The sequence below is a fragment of the Myotis daubentonii genome, chromosome 11, assembly GCF_963259705.1.
Source record: "Myotis daubentonii chromosome 11, mMyoDau2.1, whole genome shotgun sequence".
In the NCBI taxonomy this organism is placed as follows: Eukaryota; Metazoa; Chordata; class Mammalia; order Chiroptera; family Vespertilionidae; genus Myotis; species Myotis daubentonii.
Genome location: NC_081850.1, coordinates 66,280,304 through 66,293,814, shown reverse-complemented (window position 1 = coordinate 66,293,814; position 13,511 = coordinate 66,280,304). Strand labels below are relative to the sequence as shown.

General features: G+C 41.8%; 1 protein-coding gene across 1 annotated transcript; it reads right to left on the bottom strand.

Annotated features, from left to right (window-relative positions):
- Positions 1-201: 201 nt before the first annotated feature.
- On the bottom strand, positions 202-13,463 carry NDUFA8 (NADH:ubiquinone oxidoreductase subunit A8). Its single transcript, XM_059657754.1, has 4 exons — positions 13,302-13,463; positions 7,533-7,696; positions 4,301-4,466; positions 202-516 (listed from the first exon to the last, which is right to left on the bottom strand). Exons 1-4 carry the CDS (start codon positions 13,452-13,454, stop codon positions 379-381), a joined length of 621 nt encoding a protein of 206 aa, XP_059513737.1. The 5' UTR covers positions 13,455-13,463; the 3' UTR covers positions 202-378.
- Positions 13,464-13,511: the final 48 nt, after the last annotated feature.

The window sequence follows — 13,511 nt, the reverse complement described above, 5'->3', positions numbered from 1 at the left end:
AACATCTTCTCCTCCCTTCCCCAAGCAGCTGTCTCAGGTAACAAAGCCTTTCCATCATCATTTCTCTACCAACAAACTGCCACATTGGCAAATGCCTACTTAAAGCCAAGAGAGGCACAGGCAGGACCACAAGAAGAAAACACAAGGGGAAGTCATCTTTAAAGGCCAAAAGGTTATATAAAACATAATAAAATACAACTGTTTCCTTTAAATTTTTTAATGGCCAGGAAATGGTATAGAATAACTGCCAAGTCACATAAATTAACTTTTTGTTAATGTCTGTGATCCCGGAAAGAACTCTATCAGTCGACGCTAACTGCGTGTGAGTTTTCATCCATTGTCTGGGTGTGTGGCTGAGTGTGGGCCATGGACCCATCTTTACATGGTCCAGAAATAAAAGCGGCTGCCGTGTTTGGCAGGCTTCAGATCTCCTTCTACTGGAGGGTTGGGCTCTGGTCTCGTTCTTGAGTGATAGGGATTCTCCGGTAAAGGTCGATCTGTTTTCACTTTGGTGACCTGCGAGGGGTGAAGAGGAAAGACGCACAGGTGAAAGTCAGGTGGAGTGGTCTGTGACCCCAGACGCCTCCCATTGTTTCCTCTCTGCTTCTCTGCCCCAACTACTCCTCTTCTCTGAGCGCCAGCAAATCACATTTAGACTCATTCAACCCTTGAGTAAACATTTAAGACGGTTCACTTTGTGTCACTCCACATGGCAGAAGTTCGGGACACAGAAGGGAACAAGATATACCCTGTTATCAAGGGGCACAGTCTAGTGAGGGAGCCAGACAAGAAAATCAACTGCGACTTCCTCACCAAATTACGGTAACCGTGACACAAACCGAGTGCTAGGAGGGCAAGGACTCCACACACCTAACCTGTCCTGAGGGTTAGGGGCCTGGACTATTTCGGGGGGAAGTGGGGTGGGGAGCAACACTTAGCTTAATCTTGAAGGAGATTAAGGAAGCCAGGAGCCAACAGGAAGATTAGGAAGATTCCCAGTAAACAGTCCATATGTAGGCAGAGAGGCATGTCTTTAGAATGGCCAAAGCAAAGGCTGCATGGAGAGGGGAGGAAAACGGAGCACCCACCTCACCACTACCCAGTGCTGTCAGAAGAGATGCTGGGCACATTGTTCCACCTCATTCTCACACGCTGGGGCAGGGGTCCTCAAACTACGGCCCGCCGAAAACATTTATCCGGCCCGCCGGGTGTTTTTGCCACCGCTGCCTGTTGCTGAATTTGTTCATAGTTTTTTTTAAACTATAGTCCGGCCCTCCAACGGTCTGAGGGACAGTGAACTGGCCCCCTGTTTAAAAAGTTTGAGGACCCCTGCCCTGGGGTATTTTGCAGAGTTCACTGTGGCTACCTAGCTAATTCTCAAAGCAAGGTCTGTGTCCAAAGCCTGTGCTTTTCCATAGCACGTTACACTGGTAGGCAGGGGCCAGAGGATGAAGGGTAGGCTATGCCAAGGTGTTTGAATTTTAACCTGACGGAAACCTGAAGCAGGGAAGTAACTCAATCACATCTGCAGGCTGAAGGTGCAGAAGCTAAACTGGACAGAAGCGGAGAGCTGAGCTCACAGGCCAGGCAAGAGGGTGGAGCACTGAACTGTAGAACAGAGAGAGAGATGGAAAGTGTTTACACCCACATTATCCCCTCAGATGGCCACAAAAATCTCTATTGGAAACCCAGCAGAAACTGCTCTCATTTTAAAGATGAGGAAATAGGCCCAGAGAAGACAGACACAAGGCCACAGTTATTAACTGTCTGGTTATCTAGAGGTCTGAACTCTTCAGTCACTCCACATAACATGACCAGATCAGTCTTCCTATATCATGAACAGAGCTTTCATGTACACAATTAGTAATTATTACCATAACCACCCTACAAAGCATTATTATCGCTATTTCACAGATGAGGACAGGGAGGCTGACTTGCCTAAGATAAAGGTACACGGTAAATGTCAGAGCTGGTGCCAGAACCCAAATCTTCTGACTACAAGTCCAGAGTAGTCTTTTGTTTGTTTTTAAAACAGGTTCTCATCTCTGTGCTGTAATTAGAGATCAATAATGGTTCTTTACTGCTGGAGAGAGTAATTCCAAATGCCCAGCTGGCATTTGAAGCTCCTTTAAGGAATTCAAGATATCTCTGAAATAAATTGAGAAAACTCTTTCTCAAACTGAAGGCAATAAAGGAACTCTTTAAAAGACAAATGATTGTGGAAAGAACAATAACAACTTTCTCTTCTGCACCACACTCAAAAGAAAAAAGGTGCAGAAGTATGTGGTTAAATGAATTCCTAGGTAATTGACCTTGAGCAGCCTACTTAACCTTCAATTTCTTATCTCTAAAAATGGGGCCACGAGCTCCCAAGGTTATTAGGATCATATACAAAAAGTGCCTGATGTATAAACAGCAGGTGCTCCATAATTCCTTTTCAATATTACTATTGCCAGGATGATAGAATCACAGGTGAAAGAGCAATTCTTCCTCGGAGAGTCAGAAACTTCAAAGGACATGACATGAGAGCTGAGACTAGACAAGTGGGTAGGAATCACTAGGGGAACAGGTTCGATTCCGGTCAAAGGTATATACCTAGGTTGCAGGCTCCTCCCTTGCCTGGGCCCTGGTCAGGGTGCGTGCAGGAGGCAAGCAACCAATGTGTTTCTCTCACATCGATATTTCTGTCTGTCTTTCCCTCTCTCCTCCCCTCTCTCTGGAAAAATATCCTCAGGTAAGGATTAAAAAAAAAGTGAATGAAGCTAAAAGTCAGGTTTTGTCCAACTGACAGAAGGAGACTGGATACTGATTTCAGCATAACTAAAACTGATAATCCCCTTAAAGAAATAACTTTTGAAAAAAGGAAACAAAACTTTTTTTTTTTAGGGTTTTAAAAATGTTAACACACAGACTCCTAAATAAATATGCTTTCTTAACAGCATGATTTGTTAATTCTCTCTTCATGAAAGACAGAAATGAGAAAAGGTAGTTTTCATTATTAAATATGCAAGTTCCACTTCTTTCCAACTTAGAATTATCAACTATTAAAGATTTGTTCAGTGCAGCAAAAGAAGGTATCTGAAGTAAAATAATCAAGCCAGACAGTAAAAACAAATTGCTAAGCCATCGATCTTCTTATGACACTGAGCTTAAGACCACAGACAATATACACCCACAGAAGGAAATGGACAGTAACTGGTGGTCTGTGTGCCCAGCACAAGGCTGGAGATTCACGTGGGCTCTCTAGCTTAATCTTCACAGAAAACTGGGATTAACACAGGCGCCATACCTGATATGATAATAAATTTTAAGCAATCTGCTTGGGATCCCATAGCAATTAAGAAGTGGAACCAAGATTCAAATCTACTATCTGTCTCCACTAAAACCTGAGTTTTCCCTCCATGCCTTGGTACGTATGCTGTCCCAGAGGTAATGCAGGGTGATGAGGCTCAAGAAGCAGGGACGGGTCAGGAAGGGCTTTTTATGCCAGGATATAGAGAGGACACTTTATCTGGCAGGCACAGGGAGCCCCTAAAAAGTTTTTAAAAAGAAAGTGACACTTATTTTCCACACAGATCATGCCTATCATGAAGATATAATTATTTCCTAAATTCTTCAATGTCAGAGGATGCACTGTCTTCTAAAATCCGAATTGATCTACCTCCCTTCCCAGAAATACACGTAGCCCAGGTTAGAAACTCCTGTCCAAGAAGCGGGGACACTGAGAGGATTCAACAATTCTTCCTGCTGATCTATAGGAATGATGACTGTAGAAGAGGGGAGAAAGAGTGGGAAGAGAAGAAAAAAGACATTCAGGTTTCCAGCTCTGATGTTTCAACATGTGGTGGTATCACAACTGAGGCAGGAAATACAGGAGAAAGGGTAGGAAAACTTAACTACAGGCATGTACTTTGTTTACCTTAGGTATGTTCCTGAAAAATCTGGCATAACCCCGATCCTATTTCCCCACTGAATTCCACCATAACCTCAATGTTTTCAACCAACAATGTGTCTGTCCCCTAACACTTTGTTTATCCTCATCTACTCCCTTCTGTTCTTCAATTAGTTAATTGCCCACAAACAAATCTGCACATGCTGGAAGATCTATTTAAAGGAGCATCTCTGTTAAACTCCCTTCGGGACTGTGCATAATCACTCCCTAATTAACCTGTTAGGTAAATTTGGATTTCTCACATCATACCTGTACTCGCAGAGAACCCTATTCTGACCACCTCCAGCCTTAACCTCCCCTTAGTGGGAAAGTGAGCAGAGTGAGACGCCAGCAGGACACTCTTTTTACCTTGGACAGCTCTCCCAGGTCAGGGCGCACCCAGCCCAGCTTGTCCAGCACACACTCGTCAAACTTTGCCTGCTGTTTGCGACAGTGACGGAATAGCTGCAGGCCACTATAATCAATGCAGGTCCAGTATTCTGTAAAAGGTTCTGCACAGTGACGCTTTATCTGCCTGGAAAAGAAGGGTAGGTTAGGGGGGTTCTTTGCAAAACAATGAAAAACAGAAATGTGGGGGGAAATAGGAACAGATCTCCTCACTTGGAGCCTATTTATTCTTTAGATCCAATTCTAAAGATTATCAACTTAGCAAGTTTAGAAGAGACAGAGGCATAAGCAGAGATGGCATGCTGATAGAAGTCAGAGGGGACAGATAATGGCAAAGGAGACAGATTATAAAAAGCAAATACACAAACTACCAAGCAGAAGATCCTGGGAGCATTCAGGTTAGAGGCAAAATGCCCTACACTCCTCAAAAGCTCAAGGTCCTCATTCTATTAATGCAAGAACAAAAAATAGAGATTACTGTTGTCAGTAATAAAGTTAAATTATATTTGGTGCTCTCTACGAAGAAGCAAAGTAGCATATTAATTATTTTGCAGAATTCCCCTTCTCTTACCGTTCAACTTTCCTAGTAATCAAGTAAATGCAAACTAAAGCATAAATAAAATACCGTTATTTTATGTAAAAGCTGTATTTGAGGCCATGGAAGAAATGCAGAACATCTCCTGTCCCAAAAGAGTAATTTGGAACCACTTGCTTGTCATATTCCAAGACTCTAGCTACACTCAACATAGGAATCTTATTTATCATGGCTCAGAAACAACCTCAGAGATGGTCTACGGAAACACAAAAATCTGCTTTGTATTTCTGCTTGGTTCCATTGGTATCCGTTTCTTATGTACCCTTTGCAGGTATTCTGAGTATAACAAGTATAACCTTGAGGGTGATGGGGTGTGCAACAGGAAGGAAGAAGGACTATGAAAGCCTTAGGGAACTATTCTGATTTGCCTCTAGCCACACCTGGCTGGATTTCCATGGTGCATAAAAGTGATTCGCAAGTGATACTGCAAATCACTGTCAGTGAGCTACTGTTTCCAATGGGAGTTTTGTAGAAGAAGGTCTGCGAACCACTACTCTGGTACTTAGTCTCTGCTCTGGGCTCTGGAACCCTGGCACCCGTATCCAACAGTCATCTACCAATACCTACAACAAGCAAGTTCAGCAGTGAGAAATTCCTCTCCTGGAGGCAATTAGACACCTCAGGAACTCGTGAAATTCAAATATTTCCCACTTAAAAAAGAAAAACACACACACAAATATTTGCTTTGCCAAAGTTCTCTCAGAAAATAAAAAAATCTGGAAGTATTTAAGATCTTGCTTCCTGGCAATGTTGTCAATTTTGGCTCAAATAAACTCTTAATTTAAAAAAAGTTAAAGAAAAATTAAAAAATAAGCAATGTTAGAAATCAAATCAATGCAAATTCAAGCAAGAATACCATTTTGGCCCTGACCAGTTTGGCTCAGTGGATAGAGCGTTGGCCTGCAGACTGAAAGGTCCCAGGTTAGATTCTGGTCAAGGGCATGTACCTTGGTTGCGGGCACATCCCCAGTAGGGAGTGTGCAGGAGGCAGCTGGTGGATGTTTCTCTCTCATCGATGTTTCTAACTCTCTATCCCTCTCCCTTCCTCTCTGTAAAAATCAATAAAATATATTAAAAAAAAAAAAAAAAGAATACCATTTTGTACCTACCAAATATTTAAATATGTAATGCTGGTGAGGTATACCAAGATTCAGTGCTGAGGATGTAAAAATGTTTAAAGCCTTTTATAAAATAATCTCACTGTTGGGAAATTTATGTCAAGGAATTAATTTAAAAATGAAAAAGATCTACACACAAAGGTAATCACTGCAGATTTGTCCAAAACAATCAAAGCTGGAATCAACAATGATGTTTAATAATAGGATTTGGTCAAGTACATTATGGTTGGTTTATCCACCAATAGAATATTATATAGTCAGTAAAAATGATGACCATGAAGAGACTATAACAACCTGAAAGAACATTCCCAACAGTTTCAAGTGAAAAATCAATTTTAAAATGTAGACACACTATTTTAACCACAAAAATATCTTTGCATGTGGACAAAGACAGCAGAAACAAAAAAAGAAAGCCAGCCATTATGTGACAAAATTTGATTTTTTCCTCTAACGTCATTTAGCAGACATCTGTGGGTTTTGCCTAGCCAGCAGTCATTCCCCATTCTTCTGTAACATCCTTCTAATTTTCCTTTGGGAAACAACCCTTCCTATCTCCCAGCAATGTGGTTTAGATGAAGCTAAGCCTACTCCCACTTCAGGCCAGACCAACCATAGCATTTATCTCCTGCAACACAACTAATTCAAAGATAAGCATATGAAGTCAACCAGCCAGGCCAATCAGACTCAGTCCAGGGACCTCTGCTCATATTACTGAAAAACTGGCACTCTGTGTCTACATCTGCTAAGCAAGTGGCATAGCAGCTTGGAGAAGCTGGTGCCCATTTCTGCTATAACAAGGAACGGGTCTCTTTGAAAATAAGTTTGACAGAGAAAAGCAGAACTAAGAGATCGGGAAAGGAGAGGAAAAAAACACGTTGTTGTGCAATTATTTAAGGCCTTGAATCCAGCCCTGCCGAATGCCAGTCCTATTTCTGGACTTAACAGTTGCATGAGCCAAATCCCTTGGAGTTAAATTCCAATCCCTTTTAGTAGAGATCTGATTAATATGGCTGTTAAACCATTTTTCTACAACTACAATTTGGATTTTTTTTACTTATGGTATCAAGCACAGTGGCCTACCCAAAACTTGACTCTGAACACACTTCTCTTTCCATCCTGTGTGTTCTGTAGTAATGGCCATGATAACAATCTAGGGATACCAGCTAGCGAGCACTGAGCTGAGTTGTTCTTATGTGCCTTTTCAAACTTTTCCTAACAATTCTGTATAAGATAGGTATTATTCTATAATTTGGAAATTGAGATTCATGAAGATTAAAAACTTGCCAAATAATAAAAACAAATAACAAAAATAACTATCAGTTATTGTGTGCTTACTTTGGTCTCTCTGATTTTGAAGACTTGCTCTGCCTACTAACATTAGTCACTAAAATGATCCTTTCCTTTAATTAGCTGATGTTCACCGAGATACATGTACCTGGATGGTTCAATCAACTAGGCACTGATGTGCAAAGATTTTTACCTGAAGAACTTCAGAGCACACTGGTTGACAAGCTTGCCTTCCTCTAAACACCGCCGCGGGTCTTTCTCTTCCCAGCGGCACAGCATGAACTCCTTGTTGGGTTTGTCGCACTGAGCGCCATAGTGATGGGCCGCAGCTTTAAGCACAGCTGAACTGACTTTCACCTGGGGAAAGGAGCATGGGAGAAAGAGCACAGATTTGTGACTAGGACATGGCTTCCTCAACTTCACCTCAGGCTTCAAAGCAGAGGGGACACAAAGATAGCTGTTATGACTTTGCCAAAAAAAGTAAAGACAAGGGCACTGCCCTAATGACCCTTGATGATCTTATCTACACTGCTTTGGAGATCACAACGCTCTTTCACATCCATGGCTTTATCCACCTTCAGGACCCTCTCATACCCCCATTTAGACATGGAAATGGCAGCCCTAACAGAATCCTTAGTCTGTAGAACAAAGGGAGCTCTGAAGAAAGATGGAGGCTTCTGGGTGTAATGGGAGAAATCAACCCTGGGAAGCTTTTATGAGTCTTCTCTCCAGGATCAGAAGTGATAGAATATCAGAGTGTACAAGAATATTAGCTAATACCTAACTAATACAGGTGCCAGAATAGTAGAGTATATCTAATAGTAGAAAGATATCTAAAATCCCCAGAAGATTGCACAATCACAAAAGATGAGAGACTAGAAAGCATCAGTACGATCATGTCATCCAGCAAGTTATTACTAATAATAAAGTACTAAAAAATGTGAATTTTTAAAAATTATTGAGTATATCCCAGGTAGCATCCCTACAACTGTCAGTCTCACTTGATTCCAGTACTTTTTTGAGGCACCAGGGCAGCTTACAGCGGCTCACAGGAACTGAGCAGCACCTGGCTATCTACCAGCTGCTGCAGGCACGGCCCTGCTGGCCTTTTCTGTACCTTTCCTTGGGCCAGTACCACAATGTTTTAATTACTATAACTTATCAGAACACTTTGTTGTCTGGGAGGACCATCCTTCCCATTATTCTTCCTTCTCAAAATTGTCTTGGCTATTCTTCCAGACAAACACCGCCCTCCACAAAAAAAAAAAAAAAAAAAAAAAAAAAAAAAAAAAAAAAAAAAAAAATTGCAATGGAACTGCATTAAATTTAGTTATATATTAAATTAAAAGAGCATTTTTACATTACTGGGTCTCTGTTCAAATTTTCCACCTCAGAGTCTTTCTCTAATCATCTCATGTAAGCTTGCATCAGTGGTCACCCTATGTGTGACTGCTAGAAATGTAAGGTCCAAGAGGATATGGATTTTTCAACACAGATCCAATAAAGATGTCAAACTATAGTGAAATTTTAACATTTACTTTGGTTCACCAAGCACCCAAAATAGTGTCTAGCAGAAGTAACTGTTGAATATTCACTTCTGGGCCAGGTATTGGGGATACAATAGTTACAAATAAGGTAAGAATACATGAATCATGCCTTCTCATCCAGAATGCAGTATGTCACTACACTTATTCAGGTCATTCTTGTGTCCCTTGGTTAGTTTCCTTCACATAGGAACCCCGCACATTTCTTGTTCATTCCTCAGTACTTTAACAAGGATCTTTTTTCTATTAGATTTTCAAATTGGTTACTGCTTATGTGTACACTGCATCTTCTCTCTAGCTATACCTTACTGAACTCTTGTCAATTCTGATGCAAAACTCAAAAGAATTAGTGAAAAAAATCCTACTTACAAATAGAAACTGCTTCCTCTCTTTTCTGATATTCACCCTTCCTTTCTTGTTCTCTTTCCCATCTTATTGCTCGGACCCAGACCTCCAGGATAGCACAGATGAACAGTGATGGTGGCAGCACCCATGCCTTTTTCTTAACTTCAAAGTTTGGAATGACATTTGCTGCTAGTGTCTGCGATATTGTTGTTTAGATTTTCCTCATTAATAACGTTTCTTTCTGATCCTAATTGGTTTTGTTTTACTGATGTTTTCTCCATGAGGAAAGACTGAAATGTTCAGGTTTCCTTTTCATTAATCTATAAATGTAAGGCAGAGCATTAATAGATTTTCTAAAACTGACCCATTGTATCTAGAATAAAATCTAGCCTGTCACAGTATATTATGTTTTATGATACCACTGGATTTTATTTGCAAATATTTTATTAAGGAGTTTTATGTGAAAATTTTATAATTATTATTTCTATAATAAAAATTATATAATTTATTTTATGAATTTCACCCAGCTTAGCTTAAATTATTACTAAACTAAAAGGCAAAGAAAGATGAATGAAGAGAGTAATTCATCTATATACTACAGAAAGAGGAAAATAAAGTTATGACTATGTCTATTAATATTTCAATTGTTACAATTATCAAAGCAATTACTTACTTATGATATAAGTGAAATTTGCCATGGCAATGCTAGTAAATTTGTTTAAAAATCTGTAAAATTTTGTATTAATAAGTGTTTATTTAGGTTAATTAAGTGGTACACACTTGTTTTGCTATATTACCTATAAAGAACTGGAAAAATAAAAATTAAGACACAAACTTTTTTTAAAAACTTAATATATTTTAAAAATTAAGCTAGCTATATTTATTTCTTTGTCAAATGCCTTAAAATATCTTTAAATGGCTGATTTAATAACTCAAATGCCTTCATAGCTATCATGCCCCAAAAGACAATGTAATTCTTTGCTTTATTTTCCTATAAAAGTCGAGGTCCTACCAAAATCTAGATACACCCATGTTGCCGAGCATGTAACATATGCTATCACAGGGAAATAAAGAATGAGAGCCACACACTGACTCTATCCTGAGGAAAAAGACGTGCTCAAGCTGACATAGCAGGTCAGTGGAAACCACAGAACTGGAATCCAGAGAATGACCTCCAACCAGGCCTCTTCCCATGACATCACTATCACTGAGGTGGCACAGAACTTCAGAATGTCATCATCTCCCCTCACCTGCTTCTTCACTGAGACTGAGGAATTCCAACAGAAACAACATCCTTTTTTCACAGCTGCTCACTGTGAATACCCTCTCAATTCATTCAGCTCCCTTTGTCTCAAAGAACACAGAACTTCAACCTCCTTCCTCATTTATCCTCACAACAGCCTCACTGCACAGGTTTATGTTCTCTGCAGGTGTGGAAAAGAGGCAGAAAAAGTCTTACAATCTACAACCAATCATCTAGTCCTGTTCTCTCTTCCTGAAACCATGTCAGTGCCTCTTTTTATAGTACTTAATTTATACTATGACTTATATTTTACTTAATTTCTGTAAAATCAAGGATAATAGTACCTATTTGATAGAACTGTTATGATTAATATATTGAGAACAGTGCCTAGCACACAGAAAGCACATTATAAGTATTAGTTTGTGTTTTTTACAGAAAATTGCCAATGTGTACAAGGATCTTCCAGCCCAAGCTGCTGACTACCTTCCCCATAGGGTGTACCATCACTCAAAAGTCAGTGAGGTCCAAAATGTGTTTAACTTGCCTCTCAGCCTCATCCTCCTTCTCGCTTCCTCGGTCCCAATGTCAGGCTGCAAATCTGACATTGATTCCTCAACCTTTCCTGCTTCTGATACCTAAGTTTTGGCTAGGTCTGATCAATTCTAAACAAATCTGTTCTTTCCTCTCTATGCTCAGTCACCCATTATGTTGGGGTCAACAGCCACTAAGACTAGTCTCCCTCTTGTCCTCTCTCCAACCCACTCTTCACAGAGCTGTTGCGGTGATCTTCCTAAAAGACAATTCTTAGTTTACTCTGCTACTGAAACAAATTAACAAAACCCTGGAAGGATTCGGGTTTAACAGAAGCATAAAGCCTGAACTTCCTATGGGGTACTCAAAGCCTCTGGATCCAAATCACCCATGACACTTCAAACGGGAACTTCTTGCTGTTCTCTCAGAACACGGAACTCCCTGGTCCCAGAACCCATGTTTGGTCCTCTGCCTTTTCCCATCTCCTTACCTTTGCTCAGATCCTACCATTGCTTAGAAAGCTCTTCACTCCATCTCTGCTTATAATTCTTACATTATGCCCAAGAAGTGTTTGCTCTGCTCCCTTTATAGCCTCAGGAAATTAATTCTACAGCTGGAATCACTTCATCGTACAAATAAAATAACGGTGTCTGCAAATGCTAAAAGTGACTAATCAAGGTAACTGACCAGTTAGGACTAGAATTTAGCGACAACTGCAAATCTTACTCTCTTAAACCACGTCTGCCCCTCTTCCATAGCATTTAATTACACTGTCTTTTATTTTAGTTATTTATGTGATTACCTGTTTCTCAATTTAACTGTGTGAAGCCTAAAGGCAAATGTATTCTAGATATAGAATACTTGCAGAAAGTGAAACCTCAGATGTTTGTGGTACCAAATTAAAGTTCCAATGAAAACTACAGCAAGTTGAGAGCAAGCCAGCTTAACAGTGGGGCAAGAAACAAAAGATTGACTGTTGGCAGCACTCACCCCCACCCAACCCCCGCCTCCACCTTTTAGCAAATTTCACTTTATGGTAACATCCCTGAACACAACTAAAAATTTCTTCATCTGAGAAAAAAAACAGTTGCCATTGTCACAGCCATATAAGATTAAATGGGGTAAAAACACTTAATACAGTGCCTGGGATATAATTTCTGGCACATTAATTTTAGTCTTGCTGTTCTCTCCTTCATTGTGGCCTGATCTTTTCTTCTGCCTGATCCTGCCACTCCTCTGCCTTAAAACCTTCCACCTCCCCCCATCGCCTCACTTACAGGATAAGGTCCAAAATTCTTAGTCTGGCCTTGTGCAGGTTGCTTCCCAGCCCTGCCTCAGCCCAGCTACCTCTTCCGGCTCAGCGGCTGCTGCTTCCCACCAACACTAGAGACACGTCAATAGCACTTGTCTTCCTAAATAGAAAAGGGTCTGCCCCAAAGAGTCACTTAAAAGCATGGCTTTTACAGTCAGAGCTGGGTTCCTATTCCAGCTCGTCCACTAACTAGCCAGGTGACCTTGGGCAAAGCACGTCCTCGCTCATGACCTGTTCCTAACTTACAACATGGCGAGACCAATCATATCCCTCCTCGGTGTCGCTGGAAGGATGCTCGGAAATCCCACCTGGCGTCTGGGAAAGGCTTGCTCGGGTCTGCTATCCTGGTATTATACGGTCTTCACTTCCAGCGCTAGCTACACTGTGCCGTCATTGCTCCTCGAACGTCTCCTTATTAGATTATAAGCTCTATGAGGGCAGGGACATTGCCTGTTGTTTTCCAGTGTATGCTCATACGGCAATTACTCAAACTGTACCTCTTGAATAACTGAGTGCTTTAAATGGCCTATTGCCGAACACCTCCCCAGGGCTGTTAGCAACTTCACTCTCCAATACCATCTCCTTTTCCTGCGGGTTTCCACCTCCATTCTTAATGCACTCTGCACCGACGACGCTACTGTGAGCAGCCGGGGCTGCATGCTTACTTCGCAGGGAGGTCTGAGTATTAAGTGACATGAAGTAAGTAAAGTGCCCCTGGTTGGTGCTTAATAAAAAAGTACCCACTGTAACTCACAGTAAGAAGCAGGTCGCTGTGGGGGAGGGGGGAGAGTTCACCAGCCACAGCGGGCTGGAGTGGCGACTCCCGGAGCTGAGGAAGGGGCGTCCGGGGGGTGGACCTGTTTGTGTTGGGGGGTTGGGGGTAAGGGGGCCTGGGCCCAGGGTCCGCTGAATTAAAGCAGGGCTGGGCCCAGGACCGGGAAACTTCAGCCACATGCCCCGCTTGCCTGCCTCCCGGACAAGTCTCACCTCCTCCACTTTCAGATCCTCCAGAGTAGGGAGCTCCACTATCCCCGGCATGATGTCGGTAACCCCGACCCGGACGAGGCAGCCGCAGCCGCGTCGCCCCCGTCTCCTTGAACTCCCCTTCCGACCGCCGAAGGCCGCCGACAGCCTGCGCATGCGCAGCCGGCGGCACGCAGGCGCACTGCTCTGCGCTCCTGCGAGCCAGGGAGCGTG